This window comes from Cricetulus griseus (assembly GCF_003668045.3).
Source record: "Cricetulus griseus strain 17A/GY chromosome 1 unlocalized genomic scaffold, alternate assembly CriGri-PICRH-1.0 chr1_0, whole genome shotgun sequence".
Classification (NCBI taxonomy): Eukaryota; Metazoa; Chordata; class Mammalia; order Rodentia; family Cricetidae; genus Cricetulus; species Cricetulus griseus.
Genome location: NW_023276806.1, coordinates 233,072,676 through 233,099,438, shown reverse-complemented (window position 1 = coordinate 233,099,438; position 26,763 = coordinate 233,072,676). Strand labels below are relative to the sequence as shown.

Sequence of the window (26,763 nt, the reverse complement as noted above, 5' to 3'; positions counted from 1 at the left end):
TTCTCTGATTCCATAAAGAGGAGTGCAGCACAGTGGTAGAACTCCAGCTTAGCATGCAAGCAGCCCTGGGCCCAATTCCCAACAAAAAAGCGAGCACTTTAAATATGTAATTCCCACATCCGTTGTAAGGACTCCAGCATCTCAACACCATGTGAATGGAACTTAACCTGAACATGTAGCAATGTGTAACTGAAAATTAAAGGAATGCTTCAGATTACCGCTGATTTTTGTTGTTGTTTTGTTTTTGTTTTTCTGGGGGCAGGGTTTCTCTGTGTAGCCCTGGCGGTCCTAGAACTTGCTTTGAAGACCAGACTGTCCTCAAACTCACAGAGATTTACCTGCCTCTGAACTCACTCTGTAGACCAGGCTGTCCTGGAACTCACAGAGATCCATCCGCCTGACTCTGCTTCCCAAACATGGGGATTAAAGGTGTGTGCCACGCTCAGCCTTCATCTTGTGCTTTTGAGGCAGGGTTTCTCTTTGAATTTGGAGCTGGCTTTCATCAAGTGATTTGATGAAAGCCCCAAACACTCAGAGGAAAGCGAAGCCTCTGAGACAAGGCACTCATGACTTAATGGCTGTCCCCTCAGCACTGTTAGAAATGGCATCCCTGAGTGGCTTGTAATATCACAGATGTCAGTCAGTGTGAGCTCCTTGATAGCCAAGAGCTCAGTGAATGACTGACCCCACTGCTAACAGACTGCAAAAATCAAGGAAAAGTTTGGAGTGGGGATGTGAGTGGGGCTGAGGCTGGGGATTCTGAGGAGCCAGCACAGGCAAGTGGGGAGCCTTGGGCCCTCCCACTTACGCACTGCTCCAGCCCCTCCCCTCTCTGGGTTGCTTCACAGTTTATTGCCATCTACATTTGGGGGACGTTGTCAATTAGGGTTTGTCTTTGTCTTTTCTCACACCACAGGCTGTTCAGTAAACCAGAAAGGAATCTGTTGTGGAATATTAGTTTAAGATGTGTTACATTTGTTTACACTGTGGAACATTTGTTTAATGACACAAAGATGTGTTGCATTCTTTTATGTTGCATTTGTTTAACTCTGTGAAGCTGTGTTACTTTGCCTGCCTAATACACCTCATTAGTTTAATAAAGAGCTGAACAGCCAATAGCTAGACAGGAGAGGGATAGGTGGGGCTGCCAGGCAGAGAGAATAAATAGGAAGAGAACTCTAGGCTTGAGAGAAGTGGAAAGATTGAGAAAAGGAGAAGGAGAGAACACCAGGGGCCAGCCACCTGTGGGATAAAGAGGAAAGAAAGATATACAGAATAAAGAAAGGGAGGTGGAGAGATGATGGCTCAGAGGTACCGGCTGCTCTTCCAGAGGTCCTAAGTTCAATTCCCAGCAACCATATACATGGTGGCTCACAACTATCTATAATGAGATCTGGTGCCCTCTTCTGGTGTGCAGGCAGAACATTGCATACGCAATTAATAAATAGAATAAAGAAGGTAAAAAGCACAGAGGCAAAATATAGTTAAAGAGAAACGGGATAATGTGAGTTAGAAAAGCTGGCTAGAAACAAGCCAGTCTAAGGCTGGGCATTCAAAAGTAAGAATATGTCTCTGCATATTTATTTGGGACCTGTGTGGCACGTCCCCAAAGAGTAAAAACAAACAACAACAAAAACCACAACAATTACAGGGTTCTGCTGCTGCTGCTGAGAACTTCCTACCTACACCTCCTCCACACCACGATTTAGTGCCATAACTGCCGTGTGTAGGACTAGGCAGCAGACCCTCACTAGACCAACCGTTCCCGACACACTGCCCTGTGTTCTGGGATGATCCTGCCAATTACACAGCCCCACAGAAGTGGAGGCCAAGACAAAAAGAGCTCCTGGAGCTAGAGAGATGGCTCAGAGGTTAAGAGCGCTCACTGTTCCTGAAGAGGTCCTAGCTCAGTTCCCAGCACCCACATGGCAGCTCACAACCGTCTATAGAACCCAACACCCTCTTCTGACTGTTACGGGTTCCTGAATGCATGCAGTGCACATACACACACCTGGCCACACACACACCTGGCCACACACACACACACACACACACACACACACACACACATTGTTTTGCCTTTTTTTTTTTTTAGACAAGGTCTTACTGTATAGCCCTGGCTAGCCTAGAACTTACTATGTGGACCGGGCTGAACTCACAGAAAACTGCCTGTTTTTTAAGTGCTAGGGTTAAGGCACATACTTGGCTTAATTTAAAAAAAAAAAAAAAAGGCTTTTTTTTAATGAAAAGGGAAGATTAGGGCAGATAACATCCATAGTAAAATCTACATAGTGCCTGCTAAAATTTCATGGGCACAACTGAACTGCGTAAGTCATAACACCACCCTGCAATTATTATTTGAACTAAGAATTTTCCATTTTGCCCAAGCGTGACTGACTCTCCTCAGGCTGTACCTCTTTCCTGGCTGTGAAGAAACACCTCACCCTGAGACTTTGGTGCTGTGGCGTCTGTGCCTGAGAGGAGAGGTAGCTGGGCTGTGGAGGTCTTATCTACTTCTTTCACACGTCTTTTCCCGATCATGTGATCTGGATGGGAAGATGGTTAGAGATGAGAGGCTGCCCGGAGCATGGTGCACTGTAGGATCGCCGTCCCCAGCCCCCAGACAGTGAGTGAGGTGGCCCACACCTTCTATTAGGGCGGCTATCTGCTGGCTCTTCTGAGAAGGCAGGTCCCGCACCGTGTCGAGGGCAGTCAGTCCACGGTTGTCCTTTATGTTCACGTCGATCCCTGGAAAGGACAGCAGGGGACCAGGAAGGTGAGCATCTTTAGGCAAGTCCAAGGACACCCAGAGCTCGCTCTCAGGCTGCACAGCCAACATTCTTCACCCACAGTCATCAACAGTCCAGCCTTCCGGGAGCAAGTCCCAGTGCTCTACACCGCACACGTATACGTATGCTGGCACACGTATGCTGGCACGTGGGTCAGCCCTCCAACCTCACCTGCAGCTAGCAGAATTTGCACCACATCGGTCTTGCCAAACAAAGCAGCCTCATGCAAAGCGCTGCCCATCTCCGTCTGGAAGGCAAACAAGAGCGCAGCAGCACGTCATGAGAACAGTTGGGTGTGTCACATGACAAGTGGGACGCCAATAAGGAGGGGAGGCAACTGAGCCACACAGAGCCCTCCGGGGGCTTCTCTTCCCAACATTCCTTGTATGGGTTCTAAAACCACCACGGCTGACATAGCAAGACCACCCGTGTGCTATTGCAGGCCACGTGCATGCGCCCCCACTGCTTGTAGAGATGCTGACCAACAAAACCCGAACAAGCTCCTTGTTCCCCGGGGAAGAGGAATAAAAGCACCTCATGGCCCACGTGGAGAGTCAGCACCAAGCTTAAGGCAGTACTGACTGAGAAGCCTGCCGCCACAGAGGAGGTTGAGGGGGTGGGAGGGGCAAGTGTGGGAAGATAATGAACTTTCTGGCTCTGAGATGGCCCTCAAGCACTTCTTTTCAGGGTTCCAAGACTGTACCCCACACCCTGAAAAGAAACAAGCAAAACACTAGACTCACTCCACAGAGCTCATTTTCCTCTAAGATGTCAGAGCGGGACAAAGTGACAAACAGAAGCACGTGAGTGTGATATGAAACGCGCTGAGCACACACAGCCCAGCAGCACTTATTTGTGTCTTTTCCACAGACCGAGAGCCTGTGCCGGGAGAGCTGTCTGCCTCGCTACCTGGTAGTTGCTATCCATGCCGGCGTCCAGCAGGACCTGCACCACAGCCTTGTGGCCGTTCCGTGCGGCCAAGTGTAAGGGGGTGTGCTTCCTAGTGCTGCAGCTCAGGAGGTTGGGGTGTGCACTCAGCAGCATCTTCACCACCTCCAGCCGCCCGTAGAGCGCTGCCAAGTCCAGAGGTGTTTCGAATTTGTTGTTGCGCATGGTGGGGTCTGTGAGCTCCTCCAACAGCGCCTTCACTACCTCCGTGTGGCCGTACTGCGCTGCACAATGCAGGGCGGTCTCGTTGTCGTTGTTCTAAGGGTTGACAAGCACAGCATGTCAGACAGGAGTGGGGTGGGGGACTAACATCTGCCTGTGTAATCACCCACAAAACCACTGAAATTTAAATGAGAAAAATAGCAGCAATACTCGGGAACTTTACAAGAGTCAGAATCCAGGCACCGCCCCAAACAATCAAGCCTGATTGCTCCCACTGGCCACATCTGCCTCCATTCCCTGCAGGAAGGGAACATTCCGGGAACATTTGCAGGCTCTGTGTGCCTTCAAGGGCACATCTCCATACTGAAGGAGAGGGAACCAGGGAGTTTGGCAGGCATTTGGAAGATGCCCAGGCATGCATGGATACTGTATCACTGCCATTGTTTCACTTTAAACTTCAACTGGCTTTACAAGCATTTCTTTGTCCAACCCCGTGGTTCCATTTATCCACCATACACAGCCTTCCAGGAAGCTTTTTTAAAGGAGGTTGTCATCTGTAGCTCCTGGCATGCAAATCAGCCAGCCAGAAGGGAGAGTAACAGAGCAGAGCACCGCAAACCACTCTAAAGGTAGAAGACATTTCTGAGGAGGAAGGCACAGGCTCACCCTATTCCGGCCCTCATGCCTGCTGCAGAAGGACACATGGAGCCATGCATGCAGCTTCTACTGCATAAGAGGGAGCACGCTGGGGACCGTCTCATGTAAGAAAGGGACAGGCCCTGGGATGTTGGGGTATGAGAGGTGCAAAATATTCCAATGCAAAACTGTCGGAGTCTGAAGGCCTCTGATGCCAATTTTGCCTCAAGGATAGAGTCTGGGGTAAACCTGGGGAACTTTGTGCCTTTTCAACTGTCAAGAGTAAAATATGGGTTTACTCAGTAACTCAGAGGTTAAGAGCACTGGCTGCTCTTCCAATGGTCCTGAGTTCAATTCCCAGCAACCACATGGTGACTCACAACCATCCTTTATGAGATCTGGTGCCCTCTTCTGGTGTGCAGATATACATGGAAGCAGAATGTTTAATACATAATAAATAAAATCTTTAAAAAAAAGTAAAATATGAGTCATGTCAATCGCATTCTTCATTGAGGCTGATGACATGTAATTGAGGCAGACAGCTTTTCACAACCTCTCTTTTCACAGAAGTGCTCATGAGAGAGAGCAAGGCTCTCACACGTCTCAGTCCTCAGTTTACCCAGGCAGCTTCTGCTACTTTGGGGAAGACGAGGCTGGAGAGGGCTGGCCCCGAATCAATACTGTGCACCTGTCAGTCGCCACAAGTTAAAGATGAACTATGTCTACAGTTGTATAAATTGTTAGTGACAACAGAAGGGGCAGATGAACAGTCACCCAAACATGCATCAATACCATCTGCTTTTGACTTCATCATTTTGTTTTTGGCTTTTTCCCCCAGCTACACAAAAATGGATGAGTTGCTGAGACCAAGGCCCCAAGCGGCCAGAGTGAGGGAACAAAGGCAGAAAAGGCGGTAGCAGGGGCGCATGCAGAGAGAAAAACAAATGAACAAGACACAGACGACTCGACAGAGCACAGCACAGCTCGGCTCGGCTCAGACCAGATCAGCTCAGCAGCCACAGGGCACAACTCTCAGAGGCCCAACCGGAGGCAAATGTGTGCGGCTCCCCGTGGCCGGCTGTTGGGCATGCCAGCCTCCTACCAACCTAGGACCAAACTCAGGCCTGTCACCTCACTTCCTTGTAATAAAGCACAGCTCCTTCAACAGAGCTCATGGCAGTTTTCTGGAAAGTGCAACCCACAGAAGTTTAAGAAAGGTCTCGGAGTTTTCTACCTCAACTTTCGCATGCCAACCAGGGCCACAAAGCCACCTTCTCTCAATAGCACTTCATCCAGTAAAATTTGCTGACTCTGAAGAAAACCATTACAGCCATGGTGCCTCCCGACATCCAGAATTAAGTCCTAGACTTTATAACATGTGACTTAGAGACGGAAAAATTATAAAGCCCTAAAGACAAAACTGTCCAGCGAGGGAAGGAGAGAGGGAGAGGCAGGAGGGAGGGAGACAGAGGTACAAGGATATGCTGGAAATATGGCTCAGTGGCAGAACACATGCTTAGCACAGCTTGGGGGGGGGGGCGTGCGGCTGGGTTTAGTCCCTAATGTACCCTACCACGACGACGATGAAGCAGAAAAATACAGCAAGTGCTTTTTAGGTGTTTACTGGTTTTCTTTGACCTATTGGCTTCTGCTAGAATGGAGACGCTGTCCCAAAATTGACCTGCTAAAGGCACAATTTTGGTTAGCCCTGGAAGCACATTGCCTGCCTGGTGTTAAACATCATCTAACCACACCTCACTGGCACAGTGTAGAGGCATCTGAGAGAAAATCTATTTGCCAGACGTGGGCTGGTGTTTAGCTTTCGTGAGCTTGTCTGTGGTGAGCACATCACCATGGCTGAGCACTGGCCACTGCTACAGGCTCCTGGTTTCTTTTCAGAGCTGAGCACTGTTAGGCTAAGGGGTCCTCTGATTGATTTATGGACCCTAGAGAGGGGCAGGGATCCCGAGGAGAACACAGATTCAGATCATACTTCCCTTGCACCCTTCTGAACAACATGTAATCATCTTACTCTAAACTGGGGGAAGGGCATGTGGCCCAAGCTAGCCTTAAAAACTCGATGCTAAAGCCTCCACTAAGCTTCCATCCCCACTCACCGTGAAATTAAGTTTTCCCTGTTACAGTCAACAGGTCTAAGAAAACAGGGTCTACTCTCTGCAGATTCCACTCAACTTCAGATCCTATATGTGACTCACAAATATACATATTCATAAGTGAGCAGAGAAAATCATATTTCCACAGGGAGTATCCTGTCACAGTTGGGCTCACGTCTTCCCTGTGGACAGAGGCCTGTGGTAAGGAGACAGAGCTGTAGCTGTCTACAATTTTGGTGCAGGTTCTAGAGACATGACCAGGAAGAAAGCCAAAAACCGTGTGTACAAAGTTAAGAAAATGGGAAAAAGAGTGACCCACAATGGCAAAGAAGAGTTCAGCTCCCTCCTGCAGCGCAGACCTTGGACCAAAGGGGACAGTAGAAAGACACTCCAGGCCGGCTGAGAAACCACAACCAGCACCCCAGGGACATGAGCCAGGCAGCAGGTGATTCTGTTTGTTATTAGGAAAACAGGTAGGAAGTCGGCTCAGACCAGTGAATCTCAAAAGACTCATCTGGGACCTACACAGAGCTTAAAAATAACCAGTCACTGGCCCAACCACAGACTTGGCCACGAAAGCTGTTAAGAGTGTAAGGGCACATAAAACTACTATTTAAAATTCTTGCTGGTATGATAGGACACACCTATAATCCCAGCACTCAGAAGACTGAGGTAGGAATATAAAGGATCGTGAGTTCAAGACCAGCCTGAACTTTACAGCCAGAACTTGTCTTAAAACAAGGGCTAGGATTATTTTACTCAGTAGCAGAATGGCTGCCTAGCATATTCAAGACCCTTCTGATTGCACCTTTAGTCCCCATCCCCCTAAGGAATGAAACCACCTGCAAGACCACTGTTATTAAGGAGACAGTCTGTGACCTGATGACACACTAAGGGTATCCCTTCTGTGGGACAAGTAACCTAACCTAACCATCAGAGTAACAGCCGCATCATGGCTGAAGAGTGTAAGAGTGACAGGAGGGGAGGGCGGCGGAGAGGAGGGATGGCAAGGGGAAGGGAAGGCGATGGCATCATGAGGACAAGGGCCAAACCATGAACATGGGCAGCGTATTAGGAAACTTGGAATTTTCCGAATTTGGTGACTATATCAAGGTCTCCTTACTGTTTTCAGACAAGGTCCCACCATGCTCCTGGCCAGCCATTACTCACAGAGCCCTCAGACTTTCAGTAACTCTTCTGCCTCAGCCCGAGTGCCAGGACACAGGTGTGCCCTGCCATGTTCAGCCTTATAAGTGGATGTCTTTGGGGCTGGAGAGATGGCTCAGAGGTTAAGAGCACTGGCTGCTCTTCCAGAGGTCCTGAGTTCAATTCCCAGCAACCACATGGTGGCTCATAACCATCCGTTTTGAGATCTGGTGCCCTCTTCTGGTGTGCAGATATACATGGAAGCAGGATGTTGTATACATAATAAATAAATAAATAAATAAAATCCTTAAAAAAATAAGTGGATGTCTTTGTGCTCAGACCTCAGGTGAAAACTAAGTTTATGGAGCCAAGGCATAAATAGTTTACTCTCAAGCACATCGCCAGCCATGGCCACAGCTGCACAGGGAGAGAGTAAAAGCAAAGGGCGGGATGTTCGGTGCTCTGCACAAGAAGCATGCACCGCAGTCCAGAACCTGGGCTGCAGGAACCCTAAAGCCCTTCAGATGGAAAGCTCTCTGGAAGCCTCTGGTGCTCCTGATGTAGTCAGGTCAAATTCAAGGTCCTTCCACTCTGGGGTGTGAAAGGTCTGGGGTGTGAAGAAAAAACTGGTCTACCCTAAAAAGAGTTTGCCTATGCTGCTTGCTTAGACAAGACAGCCAGACCAAGGGGGAGCTGTCTTACAAGGGTACCTGGTCCCCACGGTTCTACTGTAGCTGTGGCTCATTTTCAGATCCCCTGGCTTGTGATGACTGGTGCAAAGGAAGGGTGCTGAAAGGAAGCAGCAGAGCCTGGGATGTCCACATCTGCTTCTGAGTCTGTCCTTGAGCCAGACAGCACTGAGCAACCACATGTGCTCCAGTAAATCAATGCCTAGCCATGGGCCAGGCTAGCCAAACCCCAAATTTAGTTGGGACAAAGCCCAAGGGTGTGGGACCAAGTCTGCACCCTCTGCACACACGGCCCAGCTCAGCCCCCGGTGCTGTTTGCACACTCAAGGGGAGAAAGCAGAGATCGGGCAGCCCTTCCAGACACAAGCGTTCACTGACTTGAAAACCTGTTTTCTTTTCTGTCCACAAAATCAAACACTTGGGATAGCACTTCGAAGAACCAAGGGCTCAGTGTTTAATCCACACTTGAGAAGCCGACTCAAGCACAAGTGGGACCAGTCACCTCAGGTTCCTTCCTCACTACACAAAGCCTGGGCACACTGAGCAATGCTTGGCTAATCGCCCGCCAGCACTGGAAACAGATCACATGGTGCCTTTTCAGAATAGCACAGGTAGTGCCTTAATCCCAGCACTTGGGAGGCAGAGGCAGGCAGAGCTCTGTGAGTTCGATGCCAGCCTGGCCTACAGCTAGCACTACTACATGGTGAAGCCCCCGTCTCCACAAGCAAACAAAACAACACCTCCAACCCCACAGACTGCAGAGGTATCGCAGAACATCTCACAGATTGTTAGTTGCGACTCCAAAACAGCCCAGCAATGAAGGTAGTGACACCCCACTTTATAAAAGAGGAAACCATGGCTCAGAGAAAACACAGCATCCCTGTAAAAAGCGGTAAGCACTCCAGCACTGGGGAGGTGAGTCCTGGGGATTCCCTGCCAGTCAGTCAGCTGGATCAGCAAGCTCCAGGCTCAGGGAGAGAGCCTGGCTCAAAAATTAAGGTAGAGAGTGACTGGGGAAAACACTCAACATTGACCTCTGGCACACACACAAACGGGGGGCTGGGGGAGTTAGAGGGGTTAGGGGGTTGGGAGCAGATACAAGAAAAGACAGAAACAGAGATGGAGAGAGACAGAGACAGGGGAAAAAAGCATGTGCATGCAGCCCCAAATTCATCTGAGTAAAACGCAGGGATACAGATGAAGCATGTGAGGAGCAAGGAACCGCACCTACCACCTACTAAGCGCTGTCTCGTTATGGAGAGGGCTCCTGGAGAGACAGCTGGTCATGGAGGTCTAGCAAACCACTGCTGTCCCCAGTCATCAGGCCAGCACCCTGCAGCTCCTGTCTCAGAGCCCTTCTGGGCCAACAGTGACAAAGCAGAGAGAGAAGTGACACTAGAGACTGGGACAGAGCCATGAAGCACCATGCAGAAAGGCGCAACCCAGGAAGAGAGGGTGGCAGCCAGCAACAGCTTCTGAAAGAATGAAGTGCAGTCACCCATGTCCCCCACACCACCACTGTGGCCACGGAAACCTGAAAGAAAGTCAGATTCTGCTTCAAAAGAAAAGCGAGAGCAGATGAAAAGGAAAAAGCTTTAATTTCAAGAAGTACATGTCAATCACTTTCTGTGCTCATTGCAAGTGAGCAGATTTGTTTGATGGGCCTCTTTGCTGAGTTCCCATGGCCTCATGAGTCGCAAGCATACGGCAGGCTTACAGTGAGGTCCTAGTTCCTACTCCTGCTGCTTCAGATATTCCCAACCTTTCCTGAACTGGATAGTTTTAAAAATAAGGCCTCGGACCCTGTGCTGCGGTTTCCCTAGACAAGCCAAAAGCAGATGGGCTGAGGCAGGCGGCTGGAGGGTGATGAAGAGGAGCTCGGGCAGGCAGCCGGAGGACCACAGCAGAGGCGCAGCATACAGAAACGCAGGACAATGTGGGGTCCTGGCCATGAGGTACACACCTTGGCATTGATATAAGGGTCAAAGGGGCCGTACTTTTTGAGTTCTTTGATCTCAAGAGCATTCTATAAGAAGGAGAGGAAAAGACAGTGTGACGATAAAATGGATGAAATATATCAAAGCAATATGTAGCCCTGGGGGCCCAAGGATAAACAATCTGGATCTGAACTTGGGGTGCCTGAGGGAGTTAAAGAGAGGGCAGCTCCAGGGACCTCACTCTTACCTACGTATCCACTGGCGCCAAATTAACGGCTTTAAAATCATTGTTGTATTTGCAATGGCCTGGGTCCATTCGCTTCTTCCAGCTACTTTGCATACCCTGCCCAGCCCCTGCCTGCAATACTCAAGCACTGGGCAGGCATCCACCTATCCTTGCTACTCCAGCAGGACGCAGCTGTGAGCAAGACAAGCTAGCACGCTCAAGTGGCTCAAAATCCCAAGCAGCTGTGTTTCAAGGCAAAGTGGGCGAAGACAGGATTAGAAATGACTGCTGAAAATTGCTTGAGTGAGAAGGACTTCAATGGGTGGGCAGTTTTTCAACATTGAAGAATATTAGTTACAAGCAAGCTTCTCAGTCATTTCTTTCGGAGAGAAAGAAACTGCTGTTTCAATCAGGAGAGCCACACTTGGGTTCTAAAGAGGCACACGTGAGACCACCGTCATCCTCATGGCACACACAGGCATCCTCGCTGATGGTCCAACATCTGCTGCTTACCTATCCGGGAGCCCCTCGGGTGAGTGAATGGCAAGCTGACAGGCTACTCCCTACATCCAGTCTCCAAATGGAGGCACCTGGGACTCTGATGGCTTCCCTCCTCAGACAGAGCTGCCCTTCTCAGAATCGAGCCTCGCTCTGGCAGCTCAGTGGGAGCCTGTGTGGGTCTTGTGACAAGTAGACTCGCCAGATGGCACTCTAAGTTTTGAGGAAGACCCCAACATTCCACAGCACAACAACCTCCTCAGGCGAGTGAACAAGCACCAACACAAGGAAGCCAGCTCTGCGATCACTGAGAGGAGCAGTGTTCTGTGCACCGCAGGAGCAGGGCCCACAAACACCCCCTCCCCAGAGGACCTGCATCCTGGGACCCAAACTACAGGGCTGGGGGTCACAAGAGCCTTCGTAGCAAAGTCTCTTCTCTCCAAAGAACAAAGAAGCTGTCTTAAGAGGCCTTGTAAGGTTTTCTCTTGGTTCTCTTCTCTTTTATTTTTCTTTTCAAATTAGGGTCTCATGTTGTAGTCTAGGCTTACCTGGAACTTCTGAACTTTCTGCCTCAGCCTTTTGAGTGTGGGGATGCAGGCTGTACACCAACAACTGGAGCTAGCTTAGGTAATTTTTTCTCTTTCCTCTTTCCCCCTGCCTTGCTTCCTTCCTTTCTTTCTTCCCTCCTTCCCTCCCCTCCTCTAGGCAAGGTCTCATGTAGCCCAGGCTGGCCTCTAGCCAGGGATGATCGTGAAACTCTTGAATCTTTGGTCTGCACTTCCCAAGTGCTGAGATTACAGGCATGTGTCAGCAAATCCAGCTAGGTGGTTCTCCTTAAATGCTGCCTCTGTGTTCTAATAACTGTGTTTTCTTCAGTGTATGCTCACTCTCAGGGCCTCGGAGGACATCGTGGAAGTGATCTTCATTTTGCTGGGTCACCTCTGACCTGCACCCACATGGTTTTGAGTTGTGAGCTTATTTTTTTTCAGCACCAGCACAAATACTCTCACTTCTGATGTATGAAATAACAAGATAGCTCACAGGGCACTGACAAACACCAGGGATATTGTGCTGCTTGTAGACAGCATAAGCACAAATCACAATTATGTCACCCTCAAGTTTGAAATTAACTCTACATCATTTTGAAAGATCTACATCCAATTTTATGCTGCGAGCCTGTGCACGTGTGTGTGTGTGTGTGTGTGTGTGTGTGTGTGTGTGTGTGTGCGCGCGCGCGCGCGCGTGACACTCTAGCTCAGATCTGCATGCATCCCCTGCATATAAACTGCACCCTCCAGTCCCCTTGTGGTGGCATGCGCCATTGACCCCAGCGGACCTCTAGGTCCAAGGCCAGCCTGGTCTCCAGAGAGAATTCCAGACAGCCAGGGCTACACAGAGAAACCCTGTCTGGAAAAACAAAAGCAAACAATTCCAGAACAGGTTCTCCCCACTACTCCTGATGACGGGCTCAGGCCTAGGGAATGGAGGAACTATGTCCTGAGCTACACCCGGGACTGAGTGAGGCACAGTCTGGCCACAGCTGAGGGAGAGGACAGTCTCTCTCCCAACCTGTTCGTTGACTCTGGTGTGCGAGGGCCCTTGGTGGATGAGCAGGCGTACTATCTGGGCGTCTCCCTTCCACGCTGCCAAGTGCAGTGGGTAGCAGCCTTTCGAGTCAGCAACATTGGTCAGCGCGTCGTTCCTCAGAAGAACCTCAACCACATCCCTAGAAAGCAAAAACCAACTATGAGCTTATAGAACCAGAGGTCCTTCCAGGGGTGCACTGCAGAGGCCTCTGACGTCACCTCTCCATGGCTAGCCACCTCCTCTGAGCTCACTGCCAGATCTCCTTCTAAAGCCCCCCAGTCACTGGCGTGGCTGCTAGGCTGACTCCCTGTGCACACTGAATGACTCACTTTCCCGGGGGCCTTCCTTGATAATCCATCTATTTCCCAGTACTCTGAAAATGCTGGACTCTCTGTCTAAACTGTGCATTACTCCCTAGTATGCAATATTTAAATAGCGCTCAGCATTTACATAAAAGCGGTTAAACAAGGCAAGCAATGCTCCTCACTAGCTATTCCAATGCCTTGGGGAGCTGAGAGAGGACAGAGCAATATCAATGTCACAGACATACAACGAATGCACAGAGCATCATCTCATAGCTTCAACAAGACTGGCTTTCTTCTTGATGACACAAGGCCAAAGAAAACCTGGCTAGCAAACTGCCCCCTTTGAGTGGCAGTCACTCAAAGGAGTCACACTAATTTGGACTTTCCCAACTATTGAGAAGGGTCTCAATGTATAAGTTTTCTTCCTTTGTGAGTATGCTGTGTCTGTGTGCCTTGGAGCGCGAGCGCATATGGAAGTCAAGGGACAACTTTCGGGAGTCATTTCCCTACATCTACCATGTGGGTCCCAGGGATCAAAGTTCAGTCACTGGGCATGCAGCAAGTGCTGTACCCTCTGGACCATCTCGCCAGCCCTGGATTTTAGCTTTAAAGTCATTTCAGAAAGAAACGGTGTCCACGTTCAACTTGAGAAGAGTTCAGTGCTGAAGCAAATCGTCAAATGGTCACACATTGGACAAGTGACAGAATCTGCAGTGTGTGGGCCTGTACCTTGCTAGTATAAAATGAGGGCTGAGGGTGTGTGTTAACGGAGGTCAGCACCAAAGAGAAGAAAGATCTCGGGAAGATCTGGGAAGATCTCGGTGAGCCCCTGGTTCCTGACGCCAGGACCTTGTTTCCAGCTCTCATTGCCATCTTCTCCGTCCCCCTCGTCTCTGATCTTCCACTTCCGGGCAAACCTACCCCAGACCCCATGACTGCACCTGTGCTGTGCCAAGCCTTTGGCGTTGGTCCACTGATGCCACTCAGCAGAGAACTCTCAGCTCCTGAGTTCATCTTCTCCAGAAAACTTTCCACACATATTTCCTACTCAAGTTCTAACACTTCCTTAGACTTAGGAGGGTTAAGTGGGCCACACACATACTTTCCCGCTCTATTAGGAGGCTGATCTTAAGAGGGAAGAGTGACAGCTATCCTGACAGAAAGCCCCTCCTCCCATCTACTGTGTTCATCAGGGGGCAGATACTTGTGGTCCAAGCCAGATCTTCATGATCTGGCTGCCCCAAGTCTGGTCTTCACAGTTATCACTGTCGTGTGATGCTGGAACAATCCAGACAGGAAGGGATCATTAGGGATCATTAGGAGAAAAGGTGGCATTCACTTCTGTCTAAAGAGCTTCCTGGGGGTGGGTCATTCACTGAAGAGGAACTCAGTGTCTGCAGGGTTTGTGTGGGCTCTGCTTGGGCTCTGCGAGGTGGGCAGGGAGGGTCCTGGCACTCACCTATGGCCATTCAAAGCAGCGTGGTGGGCAGGGAGGGCCCTGGCACTCACCTGTGGCCATTCAAAGCAGCGTGGTGGAGTGGGGTGTAGCCGCTGCTGTCCACACAGTTCACGTTTGGCCCTCTCCACATGCTGGTGAGGAAAAAGAGGGAGAGTTCAAAGGCTGAAGAGACAGCTGCCTAATGGTGTGGTAGACAACCAAGCCAGGAGAAGCTCCCACGGACTGCAGACAGTGGTGCACGGCACCTGGAGTGGTCCACTGAGCAAGGAGCTAATGAGAAGGGCACAGTGGCAACCAGGGGCCAGCTCTGCACCACATGCTCACCCGAGCTGCGCCCCGAGTGCTCCCAACTCACAGAGATGTCACCCAAACAGCACAAAAGCAAAACGCCCAGCTAGACATGGGTGCTGAGCATCACCCTGTTCTGCTGAGTGATGCCAGGAGCTACCTCGGTACAGATCACAGCCCAAGGCAGAACCTGACAGTGTCAAAAATGCATCAGGATACACGAATGGAGGCATAAACCCGACTGAGTCCCCTTCCTTCAAAAAGACAGTTGGCTGAGGGGAATAGTAGATTCTGAATTCACAGATTTAACTATTGTGGGTTGAAATAGGCATTAAAAATGCACCTCTACTGACCATACACAGCGCTCTTTTCTTTCTTGTTAAGATTTATCAATCATGTATACAGTGTTCTGTCTGCATGTATACCTGCAGGCCAGAAGAGGGCACCAGATCTCATAACAGATGGTTGTGAGCCACCATATGGTTGCTGGGAATTGAACTCAGGAACTCTGGAAGAGCAGCCAGTGCTCTTAACTGCTGAGCCATCTCTCCAGCCCCACAGCCCTCTTTCTTGTAGTTATAACCCAAACAATACAGCCTAAAACCTGTTTGCATAAGGCTGGATGTGGGTGGCCCATGCCTTTGATCCCAGTACTCCAGAGGCAAGTGATCTCTGAGTTTGAGGCCAACCTGTTCTATAGAGTGAGCTCCAGGGCAGCCAGAGCTACACAGTGATACCCTGTCTCAGAAAGAAAGAGAGAAAGAAAGAAAGAAAGGAAGGAAGGAAGGAAGGAAGGAAGGAAGGAAGGAAGGAAGGAAGGAAGGAAGGAAGGAAAGGGAGGAGGGCGGGAGGGAGGGAGGGAGGGAGGACAACAACAGAAGCCGTTTGCGGAGCACCAAGAGGCAGCTGCAGAGCACGCAAGTACGTATGTGGACACATCAGTGCACACGCAGCGTTTTACACAGGGACCCCGGAGTCAGCCTCCTGCGCATACTAGCGATAGCCCACTACATTACCCGTGGGTGTCTGGGCACCCACTGACAAAGTCTACAGAGAAACACCGCAGAGGGAAACAATGTCACCTCCTTCAACTCTCGAAGCCCTGACCCCGACTCGTCTCCCACCTCCCTGCGCAGGCCGGAGCCTTAAAGGTCAGGCCCTCATTGTTTCCGACTCCGACAGCACTGGTGGTTGGAAGCACCCCCTGTCTAACATTTAATTTCTTTATGATTTGGGGGATCAAACCCAAGGTCTCACTCAAGTTGCTAAGCAACCATTCTGTTACTGAGCCAACCACATTTCACCCTCCCCCTTTTAAAGTGTTATCAGGGATAGTTGTTTAATAAAAATACATTCTTGGCATCTATAAAAATAACAGGCTTTCATGTCCAATGACCTAAGCGCACCATTCCTACAGCTTCTATATTAAGCTACTCTGATTCTTGGAGTGACCTTATCTGCTGCCACCGTGGGAGCCTGGCTGGTACACACTGTGCGGTGCATCTGCTCTGGAACACAATACTTGAATTTTCACGTGTTTGTGAGGCCAGCCCAAAGGCTCTGCCCTTTCATACCACTCTGAGTGGATGGCGTCAGTTTGGGTTAGAGACCAGCTTGGCTGCTGTCCACGCATAAAAAAAGTCACTATGCTGATTGTTTTAGATTTGCCTATGTGCATGGGTGTTTTATCTGCATGCATGCGTATGCTTCACCTGTGTGCCTGGGACCGGGAGAGGTCAGGAGGGACTGTTGGGCTCCCAGGAGACGCCACGCATGTGCTGGGAACTGAACACAGCACCTGTGCAGCAGGTGGTCTCTCCAGTCCTATCTGATTCTTTATTTGGGAACCAGGATGCAGCAGTAAAACCATCTTGACACAGACACGGCCTTCCAGCCTGGATGCTAGAAGCAGGATCATTACAGGAACAGCTTGGAAACAAGCTCTGTTACAACTACAGCCTCCGCAGAGCCATCCATCACCCCAGCCACCCCACGCTGAATAAAAAGACCATAGCAAGTGTCCAAAGTGATCAAAATTATAGATACAGTGGGTTTTGCTCAGAAAGAGCCTATATCAAAGAACTGGTCAGGACAGCTCATTTCAGCCTAAAGTTTAAGAGATTTTTAAACTCATGGGAGGTTGCGGGGCATGTGTGCCACAGCACACTGTGTTAGTCGGAGCACAACTTCTGGACATTGTTTCTCTCCTTCCTCCCGGTGGCCAAATTCAACCGCTCGGCTTCACAACAAGCATTTTACATGCTGCGCCACTTCTGACCCACCCCCACCCACCCCCCCGACCACCACCCTAAAGTATAACAGGAAAAAATAAAAAACCTCCACATGTGGTGGTGGCAGTGGCGCACAGCAGAGGCAGGCGGATCTCTGTGAGCGAGGCCTGCCTGATCTACAGAGTGAGTTCCAGGATAGCCAGAGCTGTTGTTACACAGAGAAACCCTGTAAGGACAGATCTCACCAACTAACTGTCAAAACTGAGGTATTGTTTTTTCCTTTGCTTTCTTTTTGTTGTGTGTGTGTTGTGTTGGGGGGGGGGTGGCGGCAGGTTCTCATTATGCAGTCCAGGCTGGCCTCAAACTCACAATCGGCCTGCCTCAACCTCCCAAACACTGGGGTCACACACTCGGTTCTCTGAGAAATTCACAGAGGAGAGAGGCAGAGGCCAACCTTCAGGGTTTTCCTTGGGCACTGTCTACCTTTTTCTCTTGAGACAAGGCCTCTCACTAGGATCTGAAGTTCACCCATTAAACTGGATGGGGCGGCCGGCAATCCTGTCAATCCTGCCCACTGGGATTGCAAGCGTGTGCCACCACACCCGATTCAGTGCTAGGGATTGAGTACAGGTCCTCGGGGTTGCACGGCCAGGCACTTTACTGACCTGAACTATCTCCTCAGCCCGTAGTATGCTGATGCAGACAAAAAGAATATTATCTTATGTATGACTTTCCACCTGTCTGCTCAATAGAAAAGAATGGAACCACCAAGGTTCGTGGAAACAAGCACAGCACTGGGACAAGTTTAAGTCAGTAAGTTCCGTTAGGAAGACAATTTGGCAGCATTTATCAAAACCAAAAATAGCTTTCACTTGGAGCCAGCAACTTCACTTCCAGGCAACCATCCAACAGAAACATTGCACATGTGCACCAAGCACAGCTCACATAGTGTCACTTCCCTGAAGAGCACGGCACTGAAGCCCAAGTACACCAACAGACACGCAGTTAGGATGCTGGCTACCCACAAAATGAATACGACACAGCCATTGGCAATGAAATGGAGAGCTGGGCTTGTGTATCCTGACCTGAGTGCAGCATGCTGAAAGCCTGGGAAGGGACCCCCTGAAGTACAAGCACCCCGTTTTACAGATAAACAGGACACAAATGCTCTGAAAATGGGTGAGAGTGGAAGAGTGCTCACCACCAACTGTTCTTTGTGGTGAACTTGGGGGCACTGCAAAATGGTGACCAGACACTTCCATGTTGACACAGTAGTGTTCTGTGTCATTCAGACATGGACAGCCATGTGCTCTCACAGCCAGGGCTTTTATGCAGAAGAACCCATACATGGAAAAAAAAAAAAAAAGCACCAAGGTGTTCCTAACAAGCAGCTGAGAGTGTGGCAGGCCTGCCTCTCTAGGAAGCCCCAGATACTGATTCAGAACCCTAAGGAAGGAAGTGTTCTCTAAGAGCCCACTGAGCAGCACAGAAACAAGCAGCAGAGAGAGCGCCTAAGAAATGAGAGAAGCACCTTTCAGTCATGGACCTGAGAAGAAGCTGGCATCTGAAACACACAGACTCAACTGACTGCAGGAAAACAAACCAATTTAAACATGGGCAAAGAACACAAAAACATGTCTTCATTATTGTGTAACCCAGAAGGCCTTGAACTTCTTGGTCATTCTACTTTTACCTTCCAAAAGTTGGGATAACAGCCTATTCCCAACTCTGTAAAGATATTTTATACAAGTCATACAAATGGTCAACAGGTAATGAAAAAAAAAAGTTCAATGTCATTATTTATAAAGAAAATGTAAACCCAAACCTATGTGACAGGTAAGAGCTGTTAAGGATGTAAAGAACACCCTTGACACTGCTCTTGGAACTGTAATTCAGAGCCGTATGGACTAAAGAAATAATGCGAGGATTGCCCCAGGGCCCAGCGACCCCACCACCCACAGCAATGAACTGAGCATGGGGATGAGACACGGGCACGCCCATGCTTGGGGCAACGCTACAACAGCCAAGACAGAGAATCAACAGGAGGGTCCATGATGAGCACGGAGAGAAAGTGGAATGCTATTCGGCCCTGAAAAGGGAGGAAATCCCATCAGGTGCAACAGAATAAATGAACCTGGAGGACACGATACTGAATGAGATGGGCCAGCTACAAACTCCATACAGACTCAGACGCAGAATCCCACGTGGAATTAAGCAGCTTCAAGTCCTTCCACGACGTGCATTTCAAAGCCCTGCAGCACACGGACTTCCGCTCGCACTGTACTTGTCAGTTTACAGACCGATTAAAAGGAAATGAAGAGTGTGGGGTCTGCGTGAGCTGACATTGGGGCTATATTTTCACTATAGTGAGCCTGAAGTATATCCCAACGCTCTACACCATCACCAAGTCTGGACCCCCTCTGACCTTTCAAATGAGAAGCCAACATCTCACCTTTCCCTGCCGGTTTTAATACTGAACTTGCCTAGTTGTATTTGATGATAAAAGGAGGATGGAAAGCTAGAAGAGATGGCGCTCACACAGGGATTCTACTATAGAGCAGCTCGCTGGAGTCCAAGAGCAAGTCACAAGCCACATCCCACATCTGTGAGAGACCGGAGACACTGGTCACGCAGCTCTTGGCACCCCTCCAGAAAAGGACATGGGGGTCTTACTAGAATGCTTGAAGGAGCTGGGAAGGCAGCATCTTGCAGTCACACTAGCTTAGCAACCCGCCAGACAACAGCCTTCTACTAAATAAATGAGGAGCAAAGCTGCCCTTCACCTTAGCAAGAGTCCTCCAGCACCGCCCTCCTCCACAGATGCAAGCGCAATTATATCTGGACATCCTACTCCGGCATTAAACCCCTCAAAACTAGACGAGATGATGAAGCCAAGGCACGCCCCCAACCCTCTCAGCTCTCTCTTCTCTCTGACCAGCAGCATCTCCTCAAAAGGCCCACCTAGAGATTTTGGGGTCCAGGGAACAGACCCAGTGAACGCAAGTACTGAAGGAGACTTGTGGTGTCCCTGTTAGGAGTTTAGCTCTGGACAGGATGGCAGTGACATCCTCCCCACCCAATGTTCTTCCTTTTTGGCAGCTCAAGAAAAGAGCTATTTACAAATCTTGGTCTTCCTCCCTGTCCACAGCTATCCTCAAGCACTGAGTACTGGACGGCTGCTCACCCACAAACAGCAACAGAACAGAATGGAGGTGGTGGCGGGGAGCTAACAGCAGTCCCCAAGACTCCTAAACACAGCCTCACGGTTAGGTTCTGCAGAGTGGCAATGTCTGCGTTGTTCGGCCTGCAGGGCAAATCCTAAGACAGCTAACTCTTTGCAGCTGTGGTGAGTCATAACAATCCTTGGGCTAGCCTTAGACACGGGTTCAGGGTCTAGGCTCTGACCTCAACACTTGCCTTCACATGGCACGCACACCACCTACACCACTTATTCAAAATAAGCCACACCACTATCAGGCCTCCCAAGGTTTTCATTGTTCAAAATTTCTAGAAGCTTGAGCCAGATTTACAACTTTAGGGTCCAGGGCCTATGGTGTGTTAAAGGACATTTCACTGCTCCCAGGTGTTGTTGGAGCAACCTTGTCCGATGCCTTGGAAGCACCTACATTCAGAGATGGCCTCTAAAAACCTTGCAGACAGCAAAGGAGAACATGAAAGTGTGACGATCTTGAGCTCCGAACCTCCATCCCTCCTCCTCACAGCACAGTCACACCTGCAGGCACTGAACTGCGTTTGCAGGACAGGAAGAATAGACAAATGACACAACACACCCCATTCGGTGAGTCAGGTCTAGCCAACCGGCCCCTGGTCAAGGGGTTCCTCGGGCATGTGTCCCACAGCATGTGAAGTGTGACCCACACAGAAGGCATGCTAGGGCCTGGAGAGGCCCTGAATGAAAGCCTCCATTCCGTGTGGACATGTGCACACATGCATAAGCGTGTATACACACAAGTTCATGTACTTGGATGTGCACAGGGAGACCAGAAGCTCACAGCGGGTGTTGTCCTCTCTTGCTCCCCACCTTGCTGTTTTGAAACAGTGTCTCTCCCTGAGGGCAGCTGGGAATCGGAACTCACTTCTCAAGTTACCCACTGAGCCACCTACCTAGAGAAGCCTTCGTATCAAGGGAGAGGATCCTGACCCATGGCCCACTTGGCCTTCTCCAAACCCAAACCGGAAGCTGCAAGATTCTTTCCTGGAGACACAATGACTCCACGGGGAGGTCGGTAGAAGCTGATACCGGGAATCTGTCACCCCACATCATGACATGGACTATCCCTTGACAAGCTCTTCTTCAAATCGGCTTCTTAGCCTCACACAAGGAGATGGCAGCCAGGGATCCCAGGCACCGAGGAAACCTTGAGTATGGGAAGACAGATAAGGAGCCAGTAACCCTCAAAAACATTACACCCAACAGGCACAGGTCAGGAGAAAAACAGGAAACAACCAGAGAAAGGTTCTTGGAAACTAGAAATGACTGCAGAAGTTTAAAATATAAAGCTGAATAAATCAGAAAGAAAAACCAAGGCAGAAATAGGAAAGACAAGAGGATCAGAAGTCTCAGAGTTCTGAGAGAGAGGGGGTGGGAACAAAAATCAAAGTAGTAAGAAACTGGTCAGGAATGGTGTCACATACTTTAATCACAGCACTCAGGAGGCAAGGGAGGCAGATCTCTGTATTTGAGGCGAGCCTGATCTATATAGCAAGTTCCAAGCCAGCCAAGGCTGCATAACGAGACCCCATTTCTAAACAACAAAAAGGGGGGGGAAGGAAGAGGGTTAGGCTCAGTGGTAGAGTGCCTTCCAGCATGCAGGACGCTCTGGATTCAATCCCCAGTGAGACAGACAGACAGACAGACAGACAGACAGACACACACACACACACACACACACACACACACACACACACAGAGAGAGAGAGAGAGAGAGAGAGAGAGAGAGAATTATTTTTGGATTTTTTTTCTCTCTCTCTCTCTCCTCTCTCTCTCTCTTTGGTTTTTGGAGACAGGCTTTCTCTGTATTGTTTTGGAGGCTGTCCTGGAACTTGCTCTGTAGACCAGGGTGGCCTCGAACTAACAGAAATCCATCTGCCTCTGCCTCTCGAGTGCTGGGATTAAAGGCATGCGCCACCAACACTCGGTGAGTTTTTGAATTCGTAACACACAGCACACTACCATGATTCTAGAAAGAAAACGGCAGCTCACACATGCAATTTCTTCTCATTATTTCTGAAGCCCTGAGTCCAAGAACAATGCTCCAAACTTGTGAGGTAAAGTCATCCTCATCTTAGACCTCTCCAGCAGACACACAATTGTCAATGCTCAAATAGAGCGAGACATTCACCCAAGATCTCACCTTCTCGGGAGAGAGCTAGAGGTCATGCTGTTCTAGCAGACACAGGTACAATGAGAAAAGGGGAGAGGCATCTGGAAACCAGGACCAGGGGCTCAGATTAACTAGGGGGACCATGGGGGCAGAGACGTGGACTGTATAAACAGAATGTCTACAGGAGACACGGACAGCAGCAAAATCACCTGCCCGGGGTGTGGGGGAAACCTTTGGGATTTAACACATCCCAAAGGTTGTGGTTTTGGAAGTAAACTCGGAAAACCAAGATCAAGAGGTCATTAATAAATTATACAAGAAAAAAATAGGATTACTGTATTCTAATTGGCTCAGCAGATGGACCACTGTGACAGCCACGGCAGCACAATGGAACAAAGACCACCAGCACAGCACCTTCAGGACACAGTGACAGGGAGGGAGCTACACCCTGTCCTCCACAGCCAAGACTACTGAACGACAGCCAAGCTTTAAGAATAAGGAAGCAGGCTGGAGCGACAGCTCTGTAAGCATGAGGACCAAGTGCAGGCGCCCAGTAGCCATGTGAAAGCCAGGTATGGAGGCCAGCACCTCTAATCTCAGGTGGGAGACTCACCTGTCAGTCTGGCTAAATCAGTGAGCTCCAGGTTCAGTAAGACCCTGCCTCAAAAGGAAACAGAGGGAAGAACGCATACGCACAGAAGGGAGAGAGAGAGGAGGGACCAGAAGTTCAGGACTGGGAGGCAGGCACAGCTCCAGATGAAAACAGAGGACTCTGAGGTCGCCTGATCCATCAGCTGGAGGAGCCCCAGGCAACTCTGAAATGTAAAGGCCTGGCTACCTGGGAGGTTTGTGTCAGTCAATGTGTTTTGCTTCAGACACGTAATGGCTAGGTCCAATACTGAGGGCTTTTCTCTCCGGAGGGACACACGACGAGAATGGCAGTGCTCCGTGCCACCTGTGCACACCCATGACACACACATGGCCTGGAGGAGGCGGGCCAAAAGACTGCCACACAGATGACTTCCATTCTGTTGTGTTGCACTTTATTTCCAGTTGAGGTGGGGGAGACACACTTCACCTGCTGAACCAGGCAGACTTTTGGGGAGAAATGACAGCCGGAAACTCCTGGAGCCTCTTCTCAGGCAGGTGAAGCATTGTGGTGCCCCGTGCCCTGTTTGCCGATGGTGACGGGCAGGGCGGCCGGAGAAGCCTGAGGACCACACCCTCAGGCTGAGTGCCAAGAAGCCCCTACCTCGTTTAGACAGTCCATGAGGGTTCAAAAATAAACATTTCTGTAAGCCACGCCTCCCCCGGGGTTACACCGTTCTTTGGGACATTTCTCTCTATTTGTCTAGCCTTCTCTCAGCAATACTTCACGACCCTCAAACATTCAGTTTCTGAACCACAGCTGCACACCGGGCAAGCATCAGTGCCACTCAGAGGCGAACAGACTCCAGAGCTCAGCTGTCAAGTGACAGTGCCACCCTGCCTGCCTTGCACAGAGTGCTCGGCCGGCCGTGAGGAGGCAGAACAGAGGGAAGGTCACTGCTATTCTGGAGGTTTTATTTAAAAGGATACCATCCCCCACACGCAGAGGAAGCACAAAGCAGGCACCAGTGTGAGGTATGCTGATGAGGGAACATGGCGGTGGCAGTGGTGGACTGCGATCTCACTAGGAAGGAGAGGCTTGCGAGAGTGAAATGCCTTCTCTCCTTGCTTCTCCCTGCCTCGCCTGTCAGCCCCTCCACCCCTGTCCAGGGTTGAGCACAAGTGACTCCTCCGGGCACCTCCGCTACCTCCGCTGGCTAACCAGGCTGCCCCATAAAGAGCAGGGCTCCTGTCCTTGGCCATCTTCAAGACAATCTTACTTCAGAGACGCTCATTAGTATTTGAGTGCCCCTTTCACCAGACCACAAACAATTCAGGGCAGATTCAAGTAAATTTTATCTTCCACTGTATTCTCATTGCCAGTGAAGTGTTATACCCAGTACCTCAGTTATAAGGGATGAGGGCTGGAGAGGTAGCTCAGTGGTTAAGGGCACTGTTGCTCTTCAGAGAACCTGGGTTCAATTCCCAGCACATCTTGCTCTTCTTGTTTCTCCCCAGGGTCATAGGAAAGCTGAGCAGAGTGCTGAGGGTGAGAGCCACGGGGTTCCAGGCACAGACTGGGTCCCAGAGGGAAATGAAGAGGTGTCTAACTGAAGATCCATTAACGTTTTCAGAAATCCACCTATCTGACAGACTTCATTATGTAAAAAGTACCAACACTCTACTGAAATCTACTGTATCAACAGATCCATGTAATCTCAAGGTAGTAAGGTAATAATCTTTTTTGGAGGAAATTGAAATGACAACAATTTTCAATTTAGAAACGACTCATGAAAACAGGACTAGATGTCAAAAGTTATTATCGAACTCAAGGTCCTTCTGACACCCAGGTATTTCCTGAAATGTCCCAAATGGCCACAGACTAAAGTAGGATTGTAACTGTGACAAATAAGCGGGATATCAGGGCTCTAGAGTCGATGGTCACACCCACAGCCAAACTGGTGGCACCATGGATCACCAGCTCAGCTGCAGAGTCACTGGCCACCTGCCAGGTGATTCCTATCTGAGATCCCCATGCAAAATAGCAGGAAAGCCCTTGGAGTTGTTATGTGGAATAATAAATGTGGAAATAAAACTGCAGGCTGCAAATGGAAGTGCTTACATTTTACAGGACTTTCAGTTGACAACTCTGTGTCAACACCATGTCCACAGTCAAGAAGGAGAAGAGTGTGTGTTGACGCAACAGGTCAGCTGCACGAAGGGGGAGGCTCCCAGTCTCAGTCTAGAGAGTGACCTCACCTCACCTCACGCCAACACAGCCACTGTTAGCTCTGACTAGTTCTGAGCATGAGACATGCATTACTTGTGCAGTAAAAAACGCACTGTGGCCTCTTCCCTGACTGGAGTGTAGTCAGGCTCAGTAGAGCCCCACAGGCCTGCTCAGCAGGTCGAGGAAGAAACCTACTAATTAAGATTAAAAGTCCCCAAGCCCAATACCCGGTCACGTTTCTGGTCTCCCACGGGGACAGCTAAGTCTGTACTGTACGCTCAGAATCTTGCTCATCAGTTCTATCCCCTAACCTGGAGGCCTCTTGACGGGCTGTAACTCTCCATTGTGTCTGCCTTTTGTGGAGTGTAGCCCCCAATCTACCTATCCCTGGCTCCCTACCCACCTCCCACCCTCTATAATAGAAGCCAGATCTGTTCCAGAGAGAGGGCTTCCAGTTATGAGAGTCATGGCAGAGTACACACAAAAAGGGGTTCAGGGGGACATTTATTTCTGGGCCTGTTTAAAGGGCCACCGTGGTCCTGATTTTCAGCCCCTGGAGGGTGAGCTCCAATAGTTCTTCATCCTTCTGAAAGGAGTGCCTGAGTCACAAAGGTCGTGAAAAACCTTGCTCTGGAGACTTTAGCCACAGGGGAGGTGGCCATAAGGGTCAGTGAGTTCAAAGGCTATCGGACTGAGAGGCCCTGCAGGAACCGAGGGACAGCTGAGGTTAGGAGGGGTGAATGGCAGGCAGGTCAACATCTGCTGACCAGGACCACATCAGCGCTTGTAAAGGAAAACACTTAACTGGGACTGGCTCACAGTTCAGAGGTTTAGTCCATTATCATCATGGTGGGACATGGCGGTGTGCAGGCGGAGAGCTCTACATCCAGATCTGCAGGCGGCAGGAAGAGAGGGAGACGCTGGGCCTGGCTTGAGCATCTGAGACCTCAAAGCCACACTTCAGTGACACACTTCTTCTAACAAAGCCACACCTCCTAATACTGCCACTCCCAGTGGGCCTACGGAGGCCATTTTCATTCAAACACCACAGTGCTCAAACCCTAGATGCTCTCCTTCCTGAGACAGCTTCGTTTTCCAAGTCCCCTTCTTAGTCTTGAAATCACTCCTTGAGTCAGCAACAAAGAAACATTTTCCCGAAGTTGTAGCTGTTTCAAGGGCTCATCCAGTCAGGTTTTGCTCAGAGCTTTCTCCACCGCTCTCTCGCAGAATTATCTCCTCAGCCTACCAAATAAGAACCATCAACCCCAGCACCTCCCCGACACCAGGAGTGCCAGCACTGCCCGCCCCATCTCACACTCTGAGATCTCAAAGCCCCGCTGCACTGTCACCCTGCTTTCCAGGCTGAGGTAACAAATGAGTCCTCAGCCTTTACAGACCCTACCCACAGCCTCTCCAACGTCACCCCTCCTTATCGTCACTGCTGCTGGAGGGTGAGGGCAAGGGTGAGGGCCAGCTCAGACTCACTTCCTTATCCCTGGGACCTTCATGGAACCTAAAATATCTGTCCAGGTTTCTTACTTTTCAGTAATGCTCTTTCCGTTACCCTAGTCTCGTTCAGTCTGTG

The 26,763-nt window shown here is 49.9% G+C and overlaps 1 protein-coding gene across 1 annotated transcript in view; it reads right to left on the bottom strand.

Annotated features, from left to right (window-relative positions):
* The window catches only part of Anks1a (ankyrin repeat and sterile alpha motif domain containing 1A), a 151,691-nt gene that overhangs the window by 82,695 nt on the left and 42,233 nt on the right, over positions 1–26,763 (bottom strand). Inside the window, 7 exon segments of the mRNA XM_035451787.1 lie at positions 2,445–2,546; positions 2,647–2,748; positions 2,961–3,036; positions 3,699–3,995; positions 10,448–10,510; positions 12,715–12,871; positions 14,547–14,627. Coding sequence (XP_035307678.1) covers positions 2,445–2,546; positions 2,647–2,748; positions 2,961–3,036; positions 3,699–3,995; positions 10,448–10,510; positions 12,715–12,871; positions 14,547–14,627 — 878 coding nt within the window.